The sequence below is a fragment of the Helianthus annuus genome, chromosome 5 (genome assembly GCF_002127325.2).
Source record: "Helianthus annuus cultivar XRQ/B chromosome 5, HanXRQr2.0-SUNRISE, whole genome shotgun sequence".
NCBI lineage: Eukaryota > Viridiplantae > Streptophyta > Magnoliopsida > Asterales > Asteraceae > Helianthus > Helianthus annuus.
Window position 1 is genome coordinate 10,523,089 of NC_035437.2, and position 20,016 is coordinate 10,543,104.

Genomic DNA, 20,016 nt, shown 5'->3' on the forward strand with positions numbered 1-20,016 from the left:
GAAAACTGTTTATCCACCACGGTTTAACAATAACAATAGAAACAACTGGTCAGGTGGTTATCAGGGGGGTAAACCATTTCAGAAAAGAAATGTTCCAAACAAGAGGTTTGTCGAAAAGAAAAAGTTTGTGAACAGTTCAAATTCACTTGCTGATGAAGAAAAAGTAATTTTTTCCAAATCAAACAGAGAATTTTTTGAGAAAAAAACTTCACAGGCTCAGTCTGAAGGCACGAGTCGGGTAGCTGATACTCGTACTTGTTTTAGATGTGAACAGGTTGGTCATATTGCACGAAAGTGTACATATGTGAAGCCTAAGACTGAAGCTGTGAAGGTTCAACAAAAGAAGGTTGACGTGAAGGGTAAAGCACTGATGTATGTTGAGAAGAAAGTGAGTGAGAAGAAAAACGTTAAAAACAACAACGTAAAAGCAAAAACTGAACCCGTAAAGAAATTGGTAATTCAAAATGATAAATTTTATAAAAGGGTTGCAGAAGCTCAACAGGTGTGGAAACCTAAAATTGAACCTAAAATTGAGAAGAAAGTTTCAACTTCTGAGGTGAAAAAGGCTGGAGAATCAATTACGGTTGATTATGATGCACAATATCCACCTCTTAAGTCTAAGAATTTCAAAATTCAAATCGCTAAAGTCACGGTTACATCTAAGGCTGATAAGGCCTGGGTGGACACCATGTTTGACTAAACAGTTTGAATTGTCGGAGCTTCCTGGTTCGCGAAGCATGAATCGGCATCTTTCTTGAAGTTGTTTAAATGATGATTTGTTATGTGCAGGATCTTCCAAAACTTGTATCCAGGTGGATAATGGATAGTGGAGCGTCAAGGCATATGACAGGGAAGACCGCATTGCTGTATGATGTGAATGACATTAATGGTGGTTATGTGGGTTTTGCGGGTAATCAAGGAGGCAGGATCATAGGTGAAGGAACGCTGTCTAATGGCATTATCACGTTTGAGAGAGTTAACTACATCGCTGAGCTGGAGAACAACCTGCTGAGTATCTCCCAGATCTGTGACAGGATGTATACTACTCATTTCACCGACAAAGAATGTTTGATCTTGAAACCGGGATTTGTGATACCTGAAGAGTGGATCATCATGAGGGCACCAAGAGTCAATGATCTGTACGTGTTGGACATGAGCGTAGCTACTACAACCACGGGTCAGGCTCATTGTTTTGTGTCCAGAGCAACGGAGAAAGAGTCAAGGTTATGGCACCGAAAGATGGGGCATATTCATCTAAGGAAAATGAATCACTTAGTGCATAATGACTTGGTCACCGGAGTGAATATTAAAGGTTTTCATCTGGAAGGGGAGTGCATAAGCTGTGTCAGAGGCAAACAGAAGAAAAAGTCACACCCTACAAAACAAGTCAATTCAGTTTCGAGACCTTTGGAAAGACTTCACATGGATTTGTTTGGTCCAGTGAATGTTAAGAGTATAACAGGAGATTCCTACTGTTTGGTCGTGACTGATGACTACTCCAGATTTTCGTGGGTCATGTTTTTGAAATCGAAAGACGAAACCTTTGATAGTTTGATAGTATTGTTTAAGAAAATTGAGAATCTGTACCAGAGACCGATTTGTAGAATTCGGAGTGACAATGGTACTGAGTTTAAAAATAGTAAGATGGAGGAATACTGTGATGAAAGAGGTATACTGCATGAGTTTAGTGCTCCGTACACTCCTCAGCAAAATGGAGTTGCAGAACGCAAGAACCGGACGCTAATCGAGACAGCCAGAACGATGCTTGCAGATTCCAAGTTACCAATTAATTTCTGGGCTGAAGTTGTTTCTGCTGCATGCTATACTCTCAATAGAGTTCTTACTGTGAAGAAGTTCAACAAGACGTGTTTTGAGCTAATCAATAAACGCAAGCCGAATTTGAAGTATCTAGAACCGTTTGGGTCACCCTGTACGGTGATAGAGCCTAATGGCAAGTTTGGTTCAAAGAACTTTGAAGGAATATTTGTTGGATATTCAGGTCCTACACGACGTGTTTTTGTTCCAAGTGAAAAGCGTATTATTGAAGCAGCGAATGTTGAATGTCAGGGGTATACTATGCCGCCTCAGAATCCTGGTGATTCATGGCGTTTTCATTATGACAAACTTTGGGAATCGTTTGACATGAGAGAAGAATCAGAGGAAGAGGAAGATTTCTTTGATGAGCTGGATATTTTACGAGAGTATGAATCGTCGCTCAGGTTTCCAGCAGAGTATTCTAGAAGACCTCGGGAGACTTCAAATGATGATGAAGCAGGTCCTAGTAATGCTGGTGAACATGATGATGAAGTTGCTCCTGGTAATCAGTCGGAGGTGAATGATGATCAAGAAGCTGAAAATATGCCAGTTTTTGACCATGGTGATTCAGATCTTGAGGGGGAGCAGATCCAGTTGTCAAGTCAAACAAACCAAGTTGGTGAACAAGATGCAGAGCAGAATGTTACTAATCTGGAAGGAAATGTAGAAGTTCCAAGCGAAGTGATGCCGCGAACTCTTTCTTATCATCCAGAGGAGTTGATAATAGGAGAATTGCAATCGGGCGTTCGAACGAGACGTCAAATTGACCAGGGCTTAACTTGTTTTTATTCTACAGTAGCACCTTTACAAACTGAATTTTCATTAAGTTGCTTTATTTCGCAGGTCGAACCGAGAACTTACAAAGAGGCGCTCACTGAAGACTCTTGGGTCATAGCGATGCAAGAAGAATTAAGTCAGTTTGAGAAGTTAGGTGTGTGGAAGTTGGTTGATTTACCGGATGGTCAAAGAAAAATCAATACAAAATGGGTTTTTAAATGTAAGAGGGACGATAGAGGAGTGGTTGTAAGAAACAAAGCTCGACTCGTTGTTCAGGGCTTTAGTCAACAGGAGGGGATTGATTTTACCGAAGTCTATGCTCCTGTCGCACGACTAGAGGCTATCAGAATTTTCCTAGCATTTGCGTCTTGGAAGAATTTCAAAGTATTTCAATTAGATGTTAAATCAGCGTTTCTTTATGGGAAGGTCAAAGAGGAGGTTTATGTTGGTCAGCCGCCGGGCTTTACTGACCCAATCCACAAGAACAAAGTTTATCTGCTGGACAAAGCGTTGTATGGTCTACATCAGGCGCCGAGAGCCTGGTACGAGACTTTGTCTCAACACCTACTCGCTAACCAGTTTATACGTGGAAAAGTGGATGCCACTCTCTTCACTAAAGTCGTTGATGGTCATCTTCTGATAGTACAGATTTATGTAGACGATATAATTTTTGGGTCAACAAATGAGAAATTATGCAAAGATTTCGAACAGGTGATGAAGCAGAAATTTGAAATGTCTTCAATGGGGGAGATGAAATTCTTTCTGGGATTACAAGTTGAACAACTTCCTGAAGGAATTTTCATTCATCAAACGAAGTACGTGCATGATATTCTAGAGAAATTTGGAATGTCAAGTTCTACTCCAGCTGGTACCCCACTTGCGACTAATCATGGGATTCACCCAGATCTCACCGGAGACAGGGTTGATGAGACACTTTATCGATCCATGATAGGTTCTTTGATGTACCTAACTGCTTCACGTCCTGACATCATGTACCCAACGTGCCTCGCAGCAAGATTTCAGTCTAACCCGAGAGAATCGCACATGATTATCGTTAAGAGGATTTTACGATACTTAAAAGGCACACCCACATTGGGGTTGTGGTATCCTCGCAAAGGCGATTTTACACTCGAAGGGTTTTCCGATTCGGATTTCGGATGCTGCAAAATCAACGCGAAATCAACAACTGCAGGATGCCAGTTCTTTGGTCCGAGATTGGTCACTTGGCAGTGTAAGAAACAAACATCTGTGGCGCTGTCTACATGTGAAGCGGAGTATGTTTCTGCGAGTAGTTGCTGCTCTCAGATCCTGTGGATACAGCAACAGATGCGCGACTACGGTTTGCAGTTTCTTAACACACCTCTGTTTGTTGATAATGAGGCCGCAATTAATATAACTAAGAATCCAGTACATCACGCTAAAACTAAACATATTGAGATTCGTCATCACTTTATTCGCGATTGCTTCGAGAAAAAGTTGATACGAATTGAGAAAATCCACACTGACGAACAAAAAGCTGATTTGCATACCAAAGCTTTTGATAAAAATCGGTTTCAATATTTGTTAAAACTTAATGGTATGAAATTGCTTTCGGTGTCGGATGGGGTTGTGAGCGTTGATGAGAGTATTGTTGCGGATGAAGATGAGAAACAATCTGCGATGGTTTGTCGATTTTTTACGTGTTTTGGTATTTAGGGGGAGATAGATAGTTAGTTGTACATAGTTTATTTTGAGAAAAATACAAAAACAGTAAAAAAATGCAAAAATCCAAAAACATGATAAAATTGAAAAAGAGCTTGTGTATATAGGGAAAATGATAGTACATCAGCTAGACAATTACAGTATGCTAAAGATTTGGAAAGATAAAATGAGTTAAACAGTCTCACTAATGATGTGTCGATAGGTTTTCGTACATTTAGTAGATTTATTCGGGATATAATCCTAAAAATTCAAACTGGTGAAATTCGTGGGGAACACTACTTGGATATATAGGTAACCCCTGAAATCTCGTTTGAAAGGTCTCGTATTCTGATATACTAGGCGGTTATACTCTATGATGTCTGGGGTATTATTCCGGGACTTCTGCTGAACGGTGGTTCTGACCTAGTCCCTGGCTAATACTTTCACCAAAATGCTTGTAATATAGCATAAAGCCCTCAGCTGATTAGACAATAAAATTGATAATCAGTTGTTGTAGCTGAAAAGATTCTCTAAAGGGAACACACTGCAAAGTCGAAGCTGATATCTCTCTGCTGAACGGAAGTTCTGACCTGAGATCCCTCAGTTCTCGCATACCCTAATTTATGTACAGACATCATTGTAGTATGTTTGCCTGTAAGACTGAATATTGGGATTCTGGATACGGGAGTATATTCAAGAGGTGGGACACATGAATTGATCTATGTTCTTAAAACACTTAAACAGTATCCTGAATAGATTGAAGTCTGTATGAGAATTTAAGATGGATCAGTATATCGACAATCGAGGTGAATTGTTTAAATCTGATAATGTAATGTAGCTTAACGGTACTTGTAATCTGTCTGAAAAGCTGATATGATTCCCTGACACGCTCGCCAAAAACAAATCTGTAAATAGTTTATTTTCTGCAATTTAAGTTTTCTGTTATTTCATTTCTTAGTTTAGATCATCTTAAAATCCAAAAAGATTTTATTTCTGCTTTATTTTAGACAAACCAGAGTGGAAGGTTGATTGTCGGATTCTGGAAAGATGAAGCAGATGCAGGAGATTCTGAGCTGAAGATCGAGGAGAGCTTACATTGTTGGAAATATGTTTGTTTTCAATGTCATAAACAAGTTCATTAAGTTGATACTTGTTATTTTTTTTAGAAAATTGGAAAATTGTTTTACTAAATCAGTTTGTTTCATCAAAAAGATCAACCAGGGTCATTAATTTGAACTTGGTAGATTAATCAAGTATGCAGGGTCATTAAATTGAACTTGTAAACTTGAGTGGATTTCTAAAGCTGATTGAAGTTGTGTTTATTGTTAGAAAAGATAGATTGTAATGTTATTGGTTGAGTAACAGGTTTGGACGATATTTCCCAACGGAGGCAAACTGCAAAAGCTTGAACCAGATATCTCAAGATTCCAGCATAATGAGAGGGGGAGTCTGTGAGAGGGGGAGTCTGGATCAACAACTAATGGGAAGCTTGAAGATAAAGCTAGGAGATAGTCCTGAAACCTGTGAAGATTGCTTGAGATAATAGACAGAGTTGGTGAAAAGTCAAAGACTGAAGACTATGGATCTGAAGATGCTAAAAGACTACGTCAACATCCAAGGGGGAGTCTGTTGATGCACGGAATGTCTGTTGACTGCGTCTACAAGAAGTCTAAAGTCAATATTGGTCAACAGGGGTTAAAGTGTAAATATTAGAGCTAGATTTAGTGTGGATCGCTTATTAGTCAATATTTGATGTGGACCGCTTTTGTGTCTTTATTTTGGATCGCTCATAGGGTTTCTGGACTGGATCGCTCATATGGCATGACATATGAGCGACCCCACATGCCTATAAATAGGTTAGAGCGATTCATAACATGTATGTGTGTATGTATGTGCTACGGTGCCGAAACTCTGTTGAAATTTTATCAGAAAGCAATATAAACACAAGGAATTGAAAGGATTAGCTGTTGTTACTTTACTTACGTTGATTCCGCCTTCGTATGTAAAGATGAACTACTTCGACTGACTTTTCGGGTCATAGAACGGTCCAACACATAGTATTGTTAATCATACAAAACCTTCACCCTTTATAATTATCCATAACCAAAACACATAACCTACTTAATTTACATATACAAAAGAGTGATAGTTAGCAATTACTTAGCACACACGTACTTAATTAACATACGCACACACACATAGCAAGTTTTGTCAACATAAACCCAATGCTTCAAGTCCTCCTCCCCCAACGAAACTAATTGAAGCGGTAGTCGACATTGAAGTAGCCTGGGAAAACCACACTGATGTGGACGATAAAGTGATGTGCTCCCCAGATGATGATCTGAAATTTGGCTACTAATAAGATCTAAAGATGTTATGAACTATAACCAGTACATTATCAAAGTTTATACACATAATCCTACGGGTCAGTCTTTATACATTCCAAAGTTCCTATTTATACAAATATATTCCACTTTATAAACTATCATTAAGGTGAATGTTCTTATACATAATCCTGCTTGTAAATATATCAGTTTATGTATAATATACTTATATTATTCACCACCAACTAGAAAAGTTATGCTATAACATGTATAACATTCCATTATGCTATAACAACCTATATAAGGTCAATCAAACTGTAACTAAACATAATCCTGCTTATTAAATCCCATAATCCTATTTATATACGCATTCAATGTTCTTAAAGTTCTATTCCTCATATTCAAACCATCTCAAGTCTCAGTTATCACTACTAGTCAATTACACATTTCATTGTAATCACATATTTGCCTACAATCAAAAGTCTAATAATTATATACTGAAGGATGGAAATATATTGTAGTTTCTTATACAAGGTACAGTGAAAATTTGCCTATAGTTACGAATATTATAAACATGTTGTAAGGTTCATAGAATAGTGATTATATAAGGTTCAATGAAAATTTACCTATAATCACATAATCTTAAGTCTCAGTTATCAATATTGATCAAAATTTGCATAACCTATTTGCACGTTTCACTATAATCACACATTTCAAGTCTCAAGTATCATTGTAATCACACATTATACTGTAATCACCAAATTTTCATAACCTATTCCCACATTTCACTCAGTAATCACTATTGATCAAAGACTCGTATAACCAAAATGTAAGTATCAGTTATACACATCTCAGTTATCACTCGTATAACCAAAATTTGTAATCACAAGCTCGTATACACATCTCTATCATCACTCGTATAACCTCTTCATATACTAATACATTATCACCAAAATTAAAGATTCTTACCCAGTAGTAGACAAGATCGGAAAAGACATTGATATCAGAAAGCCATTTTGGGTGATAATAGATGATGTGAATAAGAAGACGAAGTATGGGGAGACGAAGTGAATGCGAGATCGATTGGGGAAGGATAAGGTTTCTGTGGTTATAAAGTGATGGTGAATTGACCATGGTACCTTTGCGTCATTTAAACCATTTAACAGAACATTCCTTTAATTAACAGAAGTGTAGCCTTGGGATGTAAACTACAAGAAATGGATAGTTTATGTATGTAGCACAAAAAGATTTTGCTGGATGGAGGCAAAGTGAAAAGTGACCCAAACCACATGGAGACAGCTGTAATTAACTCTTTTTATATTCTTTTATTTCACAAACAACTAAACCATATTCCCACTTTTTATTAAAGTGTTAACCCTTTCCTTTAAGTTCCACTATTCTTGTTATGAATTATGCTTATTTTCTTTTATAATTGTAGGTAAATGATGATGTCGTACATGTTAGAGCTTACCTGATGATCGTTCGACGACTTCAAGTTTATTTTGGGTAGACTAAACGAAGACTTCAAGTTTAGATTTTTTTTCCAGACATTACTTAAACTAATTATGTTTATCAAGATTATTACAAGTACTTGAGTATGTTTGGATAATTAGGTTATTATGTTTTGAGTGGATCTACAATGTCTGTGATGAAAGATGTCGATTTTCTTCGAAATTTAGTATATGCTCGTTTCTATTCATGAAGGCTTGTTGTGTTCATAAACGCTTGTTTGTGCTCGTTTGTGTTCATGAACGTTCATTTACTTTTGGTACCTAATATTAACAAACGAACATGAACATGTTAATTCTCTTAATGAACAAATACGAACATATTTCGTTTGGTAAGTGTTTATGAACTGTTTGTGAACACATTTATTTACTTAACAAACAAACGAACTCGAATAAGGTTTGTGCGGTTCGTTTGCAGCCCTAGGTATAATCTGTGTATGAGATTAGTGTTAGTTTTTTAAACACTCTATGAGTTTGGGACGCGCATCACATTAGTTGATATCCGCCCAATTACTTGAGCCAGTTTACTAACATTAGAACTAAATATATTAATATGTTATATAATCTTAAAAAACTACACAAATAGTATTTTGAAATTGTTATAAATTTGAAGTTATTTAAGTAGAATTCTAGAAGTGTGTTTTAATATGATAATAAATGTGAATTCAATAGACTTAAATTAATTACAATTTGCTAAATTCAAGACAGGCGTGATCTTCGATTACAAGGTTTTACCTAGTAAAATTGATTAACATAAACATCGACAAGAAAAACAAAAACAAAAAACCCTAATATTAATACAAACAGTTAACAAAATCTAGAAACTATTCCCGCTACTCCAACAAATGCGAGTACTGATTTGGTAACATATGTTTAGGCGAGAACGGATTCTAAAAGCGGAGGGAACCGATTACATATCGATACATCCCACATGGACAAATGACTTGTCCTCAAGTCGGAAGGACGGGGATTGTTATACCAGGCAATAAGCCCTTCACCAATCTTCGAGTCTAATGCATCCATAAGTCTCAAGCTTTAACAATTGTGGTTAATTTTAGACCTATATGCGACCAATAAGCAGTAATTTGGGTTGTTGAACTTCCACTACTCCTTAAAATCACAACAATTTGTTTATATGTAAGTGGGTCAACCCACACCTCTAAATGGGTATGCTTCAACATCATATCTTCATATGAGCAGTTAAATCGATTCAGATCTCCATTATTCAATTGTGCACCATCTTCGCATTGGTTAAGTTGATCCAGATCTCCGTTATTCAATTGAACGCCATCTTCGATCTTCAATTGCGCACCATCTCCAATCTTTAATTGAACACCCAAAACATGTTTTGACCGATCTTCATCATCACTAGGGCTATGGTCTGGGACTTCCTCTTTAGCTGGACCTGGTCGTAGGTTGTGGGGATCCTTCCGAGATTCCTTGATATTCAACCAAGCCTTGATCTCTATGATATCATCCTGTATAGATATCAACGAGTCTAATTTGGCTACAATTGATGCTAATTGAGAAGCAAGCATAACCTGATTTGGTGATGGTAGAATTGGACTGGTTTTGGTGGCTAATTAGGTAGCGATTTAGTTAGTAATGGTGTCGCTACCCCCAATTCCATCCTTCAATGACTTCCTCCCTTCCAATTTTACAACTAATTGTATGGCTATGTGATCACTAGAACTGTATCGGGCTTGCATCACCTTTGAATTTCCCGGCAGTGGAACCATTGATAAGAATTGGAAATTCAACATACCAGAATCAAGAACAATTTGCCAAATTCGAGACAAAGTATGATTTTCGAGTACAAGGTTTTACCTAGTAAAATTGATGAACATCGACAAGACAAACAAAAGCAGAAAAACCTAATATTAATACAAACGATTAACAAAATCTGGAAACAATTCCCGCAACTCCACCATATACGAATTGATTTGGTAACATGGGTTTAGGTGGGAATGGATTCTAAAGGGGGGGGGGGTACCGGTTATGTACCAATACACAGAGAATCATCATTAGGCTTCAATCGCTGGGCTTTTGGGCTGCTACGTCGCTTTTGAGTTATTCAAACAACTCAAATTTGTCAGCTATGGATGCCAATTGACTGTTGGTGATTAGGTTAGATGGGTTAGTGCTTTCGCCTGAACTCTTCCGAGTTTGCGCCATATCTAGAATTCCCGGAAATGGAACCAAATGATAAGAACTGAGAATTCGATTGATTTAAACAAACAAAGAACATGATAGTTGGCCAATTCGAGAACCTAATTTAGGTAAACAAAACTCAACATCCTCAAAACAAAGGAACACACGTATTTATCCTAATGCTACAAACAATTATGGAACTTCTACCAAGGTCCTCATTTTTTGCGAACTGTTTTGGCAAGTGGCTTTGGTGGGAATATGGTACCGGGTACGTATCAGAGTATTTGATATTTCAAGTCAGTTTTTAAATCGAAATCTTTAATTATTTGAATTGTGTCTCAATAATTGTATAGACATATCCAACTCTAACTTTTCTCCAATGGCATCCATGTCTACCCTCAGTTTGTCACCTTCCCTCCTTTGGCTTATATTTCTGATCCAAGTCCTCACCATGTCTTGGTGGAGAATCACATTGACAATCGTACAATTTGATAATGAGAGATAGAGAGGGAAGCAATGGGTAACAGAGAGCATATAATGTTTATTCGAGTGTCCTAAATAAAATAGTGTCACATGGCAGTAGATTTTTGAGATCACCTGTTGATTTAAATCTCACGACCGGTTTGTGGGTGCAACTTGGGTTGAGGATTTTTTTTTTTTTTTATATTTTAAAGATGTCACATGTTGGCTAGTGAATGGTTAATTTTTTAATTATGTTTTCCAATTTATTTTTATAACAGTTAATTCTACCTAAAACATGGTTTTCTTTAATAACTTTTAAATATTTAATTATTAAAAAAACTCTGAAAACACAGTGTTGTTTTACTTTTTTTTGTGAGCATATCAATATAAATTTGATCAAAAATCGAGTTTCTTCAAAAAATATATTTTTTAATTAATTTTTTTAATAAAAAATGCATTATCATTGTTCGCTCAACATCAAGAGGCTGTTAGAAAAGATGTTGAACGGGCATTTGGAGTTTGACAAGCTCGTTTTGCATTTCTTCAAAAACCATGTCTTGTGTGGGACAAGGAGCTGATAGGGAAAATTATGATTGCATGTATAATTATTCATAATATGATCGTTGAGGTTGAAAGAGACACATACCTTTACTATTATGATCCATTTTATGTACCTGTAATTTTACATTTCATGTGATCGTTGTAACTTGTTTGTCATTTTTATTAACTATGTTTGATAAATGTATGTGTTTTTTTTAACATTTCTTATATTGCGGTTATTTATTTTGCTTTTAAAACAAATCGGTTTCAAATAAAATATTAACTGTTATTATTTTTAATACATATATTAATTGTAAATAAATAATAAGCATAAAAATATATATTTAACAAAAATGTTTTAAAGGTTGGGTTGTGAATGTGTGTCGAAGCTTGAGGTACGATGGATTGTGTAGGTGGAAAAGAGAAAAATTAAATTTTTATTAAAAAGTTGGGTTGGAGAAGGTTATCAATGGGCATAGCCTAAGCTATCAATTATAGATTAATCGATGATTAATTCTGATTTTTACAACACTATCTAAATAGAGTGAATGAGAATTTATTAGAAAATAAAAATTCAGGAAACGAGATAGAGATAGAGTTTGATATTAAATGAAAACATTAGAGCATTCACATTCATTCCATTAAATTTTCACCCTAAATTACACTAAAAAACAATACATTCTCTTTTTCCTTTTCAATTAAATAATATATTTTTATACTTTTATCATTACCTTTTCTCTCTCCTCCACCCACAACCACTTTCAAAATATATTAAAAAATTATAGGGGGTGAACAGTGTCCCTTCAAATATACTGATGAACAGTAACATTTTCTCTCTCCTCCACTCACAACCACTTTTTATACTCTTTATACTATAAAAACTCCACTCACAACATTTGATGGAATGGATGTGAATGCTCTTAGAGTTTTTCTTCAAATTATAGGGATTAAGATCAAAAGAAATTAGATGAAAGCTATGATATTTTATCTCAAAAAAGTGATTAAACCGAATATATTTGGAGAACATGAACACGAGAAGGTCACCAAAATGATTGACATTATTGAAGTCACGTGCAGCCCCTTCGTACACGCACCCATCACCAACTACACGACAACTTTCACAGGTTTTTCTCTTCCCCCCCCCCCTCAAATTAGATTCGATCTACACTTTTTTCAACAACATTCCCTCTAAGGCTGTTCGGGGTGTAAGCGGCAACCCCATGCGGGGAGTAGATCCACCGAGAGTGGTGGTACCGTCAACATAGCGGTGAGGTAGAGAGAGGGTGTGAATCCGGTGGGGAGCTGCCGAAGAGAGGGGGAGGAGAGAGGGAGAGCTTGACCAATCAAAAGTTTCTTTTTTTTCTTTTTTTTAAAAAAAAAAAAACCAATTCACCTAAGAGGGGAGTGCCGTCATCAATTTAGGGTGTTAGGGGAGTTTAAGAGGGGAGTTGACGTGGCACACGAGGATTGGTTGGACGTAAGAGAGGGGACTCACCTCTTAGGTGAGCACCCCTTACACCCTAACAAACTCATCACCATCTTTCTTCAACTCATTTCTTTATTATTATCATTATTATTCTCATTATCATTATCATTATCATTATGATAATTATGATGATGTTATTTATTATTATTATTATTATTATTATTATTATTATTATTATTATTATTATTATTATTATTATTATTATTATTATTATTTCATTTTCATCATTCTGGTACGTTTGACTTTTCTTTCTACTGGTTCAATTGAAGTTGAAATCAGCCCAAAATATGCATCTGGTAAATTATTGCACTTCATTTAACGTGTTTGCATTGTTTAGGACTTTTTTACAAAGGAAATTGGTCTCTAATAATTCCTATTAGATGTTTTTGGCTATTAGCATGACAGTCCTACTATTGAATATTCTCCTTCCAATCCAGCATTTCACCTATTTTTCCTTCACCGGTTTTCTGTTAAAAAAACTTAACGGACGTTAAGTTTTTTTCCGCACTACAAACAGATGTTTTAGGGCTTTTGATTAGAACGAAGATACGAGTCGATTGATGTAAAACTTTCCTCGAAAATGGGCTCCAAAGATGAAATGGTGCTTCAATTCGGGTGTTTAAACTTCCAATTAACAAAAATTAAGTCGTTTGGAACACCGTTTTGAGGTAAGTTTTACATCAATCGACTTGTATCGTCGTTCTGATCAAAAGTACTAAAACATTTGTTTGTAATTCGGAAAAAAAAAAACTTAAACTCTGTTAAGTTTTTTTTAATGCGGGACCGGTGGTGGAAAAATAGGTGAAATGTTGGACTGGCCAGGGAATATTCAAAAATGAGACAGCCAATGGCCGATGACGATTACTAGGGATTATTACAGGCCAATTTCTCTATGAATAGTATTTAAATCCTATATGTATTTGATTTGCAATCTGGATTTATTATTTTTAACTTTATTATTTATTCTCATTTTGGGGTTTTAATTTTATAAATAAGATTAGAGTTAAAAGACATAGTTGAATAGTTTTACATTTATTTCAATACTTGGTTACCCCCTAGAAGGCCATAAATTATTAGGACTTTAGATTGCAATAATCTATACTATCTTAATTCTTAAAATAGAAGTTTTGGGGACAAAAAAAATGTAATTTTACCACGATTTTTAGCCACTTAAGGTAGTTTAGCGTCTTAAAATCAAGGTGAGACTACCCTGTGTCCTTCTACTTAATCTATATATTAGAGACTTAGAGTTTATAAAGCTAGAACTTTCAAACACATTTTATCCCACATCGCTTGCCTGAAGAAACATTGCCAAAGAAAACCCTTCTAAATAGAGAAGAGTATCACCACAAAGCTTCCTTAGCGGCTTTGTTTAGCTGCGCCGTTGGTCCCTTTGGCTTGTGTAGTTTTAATTTTTCGTTGGTTCATAGACCAGTTTAAAACCTGAACAAACCAAAATTTTTGGTTATGGATATGGCTCAAAACTGAATCGAACCGCCCTGTGCACACCCTTAAAATCACCAGCCTAAGCGTTGTGTTCCCCACCTCATCGCGTAGGCACTAAACATCTATCCAAACACTGTCTTTTATTAAGTCAGTCTATATGCAAACTGAAATTACTTCAATATGATATAAACAATGTGAATCAAGCATAGTATGGAACAATTTTATTTTTAACAAATATCATGTTTTGGTGTTTTCTTGATTTGATTAAAGATGGAGTATCTTCCTGTTGAAGTCATCGGTAACATCTTATCTCGTCTTGGTGCTGCTCGTGATATGGTTATTGCATCGGCTACTTGCCTGAAATGGGATGAAGCTTGGCGGGTTCACCTGCATACACTCTCCTTCAACTCAAACGACTGGCCTGTTTATCATGAGCTCACAACAAGCAGGCTCGAGATTCTCATCACTCGGACAATCTTTCAAACCAGGGGCCTCCAGTGTCTTTCAATCATCATGGATTCATGGATAATGTGGATGAATTCACAGCAGCCCCGGTGATCGCATGGCTCATGTACACTCGCGAAAGTTTGAGATAGTTGCATTATAATGTAAGAACATCACCTGCTATTAACATTATAGAAAAATGTGGTAGGCGAAAACTCCAAGTATTAAGAGTTTATCACATAACACCATAAGTGGAATCGAGCCAAGTTATCAACGTTTCCCATGTTTGGAATCTCTTTCGTTAAGTCATTGCAGCATTTCCGCTCTCGATTTGAGTTACCTACTAGCCGTCTGCCCGAAAATCGAGGTTTTAACGCTTTTACGCCTTGACATCGCATGTCAGATGCGCAAGCATCAATGGAGTTAAACAGCCAGTCTTTAAAAGATCTATCTGTTGAAGGCGTAAGGTTAGAAAGATTTATTCTCGAGGCGGATAGCCTCGAGAAGCTACAACTCGAAGACTGTACGCTTGAGGTTTTCGAGCTCGTTGGTAAAGGGACGTTAAAGCTTTTAAAGATCGACGATGTCAGCGTTATTCATCTTGACATCAGTGAAAACACAGAAAATCTTGAAGTGGTGGATGTTAGTAACTTCTCAATCATGTGGACCAAGTTTCATCATATGATTTCAAAGGCATCGAGGTTAAAAGGGCTTCGGCTTTGGGGCGTTGTGTTTGACGATGAAGATGAAATCGTCGATATGCAGACCATTTCCATGTGTTTTCCACAGTTGACACATCTGTCTCTGTGTTACGATCTAAAAGAGGGGTTACTTCAGTACAGTGGCGAAGCTTGACCCAAATGACCGGGGGGGGGGGGGGGGAATCGAAAACGTGTATACCCAAAAATTTATATAGATTTATATAGAATCGGGGGGTCGAAAACGTATATACCCAAAAATTTCTATACGAAAACTACATATATAACACTACTGAACGAAGAGTGTCAGGTTTTGTCTAGTTTTACAACATCACAAGGGCGGACCTAAGCCCAACCGAAGGTGGGCGGACGCACCCCGGGGAAAAAAAATTTAGTGCTAAATTTCGTCGAAAATCCCGTCCGCACCCCTTGGAATTTTTCGTCTGCACCCTTTGGAATTTTTCGACCGCACCCTTGAAATTTTTCGTCCGCACCCCTTAGGTAAAAAATGTTATCAATTTATATTTTAATTTTTTTTAGTAAACTCTTCTGTTTTAAAAAAAAAAACTTACTACCTAAATTATATAACTTTTAATACCTAACTAAACCCAAATACCCATACCTTTACCCGCTTATAATTCCTAACTAGCTAGCCCACTAAGTCTTAGCCCATTAACCAAACCCAACAATATTTCAAACTATAATAAAATAATTAAAGCCCAAAACCTTTAGGTGATATTTTGGATAGATTTCAAAAAATGAAAACCCGTAGGGCGTCGACGTTTTAATTATGCTTGTAACAAGGTTTGACATGTTTTTGATGATTATATAAATTTAGTTTGATGTTCGTTTATTTTACATGACCCAACCCGACCCGACCCGATACGAACTGATTTTTTACTTATATACCTAGGGGCCTAAATTTTTAAAAATGTTCCGCACCCCCATGGAAAAATTTCTGGGTCCGCCACTGCAACATCAATCGTTAGTCTAATTCGAAAATATTTGCATGTGGATGTTCAGTTTGAATATGAACGATAATATGTCGAATTTTGTGTTTGTACAAAACTACAAACTGGATTTCTGCTCATAAGAACATGTTATGCAACAAAATACATAAATAGATCTCAAGTAGTTATACAGTTGACTACAGATTACAGAACATCATTCTAAAAATCTAGTTTACAATCTCAACAGCAGAAATCACAAGGTACCAAAAGGAAACCGAAAACTGAACACCACCCGTAAACCAAATAGCAATAAAACCACAAATTAAAAACCGGAGAACAAACACATGATGATGATGATGATAATCGATAGATTAATACCATGAGATGCCCAAGTGTTTTCTTCTAAGCAAATCCCGGGTTGTGTGCTAACGCCTCTTCATAAATCAAGTCTTTAATTTGTTCTTCTCGCAGAACTTGTTGCTCAAATTCAAACGAGAAAGGATCCGCACATATTGGCTCATCGGCTACATCGTGTAGTCTTGCAAGATAAGGGTGATCTAATGCATCTTCAACTGTAACCATGACATGAATCTTGTTGGTTCAATTTTCTTGTTTTTTTTTTTTTTTGTTCAAATATAAGAAAGTAAAATATATATGGTGGTACCTGTGATTCGTCTAGTTGGATCCAGCGTTAACATTTTGTCAACTAAATCAATGGCTAATGGATGAACGTGTGGGAAAACCGTTGATAATGACTGTCGAGGATGTTGAGGAAGCTGCGCAAGATACCTCCGTGCATCTTCATTTCTAATAAACCGAAGATCAGATTCGGTTGGTGTACCCAGAAGCTGAAAACAAATTTGGCATTAGAACAAAAATCTAAACGAAACCAATGTTGATTTGTAAGTTAGGCGGACCCAGGAGTTATTTTCTGGGGTGCGAACGAAGAGTTCAAACAAATTTTCAAGGGGTGCAGTCGGGATTTTTACCTCGAAAATACACTAATTTTTTTTTTCAAGGGGGGCGCCCGCCCACCCAAGCCAAAGCTTGGGTCCGCCCATAGTTGTCAATAGCGATCGTAGCGATCGCTATAGCGCGCTATGTAGCGTATAGGTCCAGTGTCGCTATTTGAGTTGTAGCGATGAATAGCGACACTTTATTTATTTATTTTTTTTTAAATATAAATAGCAATTAAATATAGCTATAAAATAGGTGGATTTTAGGTTTTTGTTAAATACACATGTAAAATAGCATATATACAGGGTATTTTGATATAATATACATATAAAATTTATGAAAATTCTTTTTCTAGTGTATCGCTATTTATAAAATAGTCACCCGCTATTTATCGCTATTCGCTATGTAGCATATAGGTATCTTATCGCTATTTGTCGCTATTATTCGCCATTAACAACTATGGGTCCGCCCACTTAAGATTAGAAACATTACCTCGGTTAATATGCGCATTTGATGCACATGATCTTTACCAGGAAACAAAGGCTTCTTGTTCATGAGTTCCATGAAAATGCAACCAACCGACCACACGTCGATAGCAGCGGTGTAATCAGAAGAGTTAAGTAGCAACTCAGGAGCCCTATACCATCTGGTGACAACATATTCAGTCATGAAGTCATTCTCCGCACTTGTTCTAGCAAGCCCGAAATCACAAATCTTCAGATCGCAATTCGCATTCAGCAGCAGATTACTAGGCTTGAGGTCTCTGTGAATGACGTTCGCAGAGTGAATGTACTTCAAGCCGCGTAGGAGTTGATACAAGAAGTACTACAAGCATTGCAGAAAACAACAGTCAGTCAGTTATAATTTGGTGGATCAAATCTGAGTTATCAATTCAAAATGATGATACCTGACAATGTTCTTCTGATAAGTTCTGGTTGGACCGAATAATTTGGTGAAGATCGGTATCCATAAGCTCGGTAGTGATGTAGACATCAGTGAACTCTCTTCGAACAGGCGGTGGGATTATATCTTTTATAGATATGATCTGAATCATGATTTAACACCATAATCAATATAAGATAGTTCATACTATCAACCAAGAGTGTTTAACAAACCATTAAATCGTAATTGACCGACGAAAACATAGCGAGTTTTCTTAACAAAACTGCATCAATTTGGCATTAGAACCTTGTGCTGACCCGTTAAGAGGCCTGACCGATTAAGAGGTACCATGAACCATTAACAGACGTCTTTTAAGTGAATCAGACAAAGGGGCTGTTTGTTTACCTCTTAATGAGGCTTTTAATGATTCAGACCTCTTACTGGTTCAGCACTTAATGGTTCAGACTGTTTGTTTCACGGGTAGATGTCTGAATGGTTCAGACATTTGCCTTTGAATGGTTAAGATTTATACAGAGTCTGAATGGTTAAAACCTCTGATCTGAATTGGTCAGACATTTGCCTCCGAACGGTTAAGGATTATACAGGCTCTTAATGGTTCAGACCTCTTACTGGTTAGCACTTAACCATTCAGATGTTGCCAAACAGATGATCTACAAAACAAAACATATGTTCACATCAAAACGAAACAAAACTAACATTCTCATGATCCAAATGTCGAAGAAGCTTAATCTCGCGAAGCGTCCGCTTTGCATCCATATAATTGTCGAAAGCATTCGCAATCTTCTTAACAGCAACCATCTCATTCGTCTCAGCGTTCAGCATCGAACTGATCACAATCACAAACACAAACTAAACTTAATCAACATATTCAAAATCAATATTCATAGCACTTGAAAACAAAAAAACAAAAAAGTCAACGACCAGATAATCATGTACAACACATACCAGACGATCCCATAAGCGCCACGACCAATCGGCATGATCGGAGGACGGTACTTGTTGGTGATCTCAAATTCATTACCAAATATGTTGTACCGGATGAACTGACCACCGTGAGTAGCCACTGCCGGAAAGTCGTGACCGCCGCTATTGTCTGCCATTTGCACAACTGTTGGTTGTTAGTTTTCGGTTACTGCAGCTAGCTCTGGCTATATGTATATATGTATGTATGTTATGGAGTTCAAGAAGAAAGAACTGAAGAAGAAGATGCCCAGACAAACCATTACGCGTTTAGAGAGAGGATTACAATATATTTATTTATTTTTTATTTTTTATGTCGTTTTTGTCGTTACTAGATTCCACCACTTATCTTTATGTATATTTTTTTGATTCACACATCTCTAAATGTAGGATACATTAAAACAGGACAAATAAAGTGACACACATGTCTAACTGTACGATACATTAAAACAGTACAAATAATAAAGTTTTTTGAGTTGATTACTGTTTTCGTCTCTGTCGTGGTTTGTTAATGGTTAATATTTCAGTCCATTAGTTTAAAAATTGCGATTTCAGCCCCTGTGGTTTCACTTTCGTAACTATTTCAGTCCTTGTGTTTTCACTTTTGTAACCATTTCACTCCATTTATTTTGTTAAGTGCGGGGACTGAAATGGTTGCGAAATTGAAACCACATGGACTGAAATCGCAATTCTTAAACTAATGGACTGAAATAGTGATTTTTTACAAACCACAGGGACGAAAACAGTAATTAACTCAAGTTTTTTTTTTTTTTTTTTGAACGGCATTAGATTAGGATATCGCTAACCGGATTAGTATGTTAGTATCACCAAGTTAGTATTAAAATCACCCCTTGTCTGGATTTGAATCCAGGACCTCTAAAAGAAGCAAAGCTTCCTACATCCCCCTTAACCACT

The 20,016-nt window shown here is 36.6% G+C and overlaps 1 protein-coding gene and 1 pseudogene across 1 annotated transcript; one reads left to right on the forward strand and one right to left on the reverse strand.

Annotated features, from left to right (window-relative positions):
• The first annotated feature begins 13,911 nt into the window (after window positions 1-13,911).
• On the forward strand, window positions 13,912-16,372 carry LOC110939908 (annotated as a pseudogene).
• Window positions 16,373-16,411: 39 nt separating this feature from the next.
• Window positions 16,412-19,483, reverse strand: LOC110939907 (mitogen-activated protein kinase 3). The gene is made up of 6 exons (XM_022181483.2): window positions 19,087-19,483; window positions 18,838-18,967; window positions 18,146-18,283; window positions 17,731-18,063; window positions 16,946-17,129; window positions 16,412-16,853 (listed from the first exon to the last, which is right to left on the reverse strand). The coding sequence occupies exons 1-6, from the start codon at window positions 19,239-19,241 to the stop codon at window positions 16,684-16,686; spliced, it is 1,110 nt and encodes a 369-aa protein (XP_022037175.1). The 5' UTR covers window positions 19,242-19,483; the 3' UTR covers window positions 16,412-16,683.
• Between the last annotated feature and the right edge of the window lie 533 nt (window positions 19,484-20,016).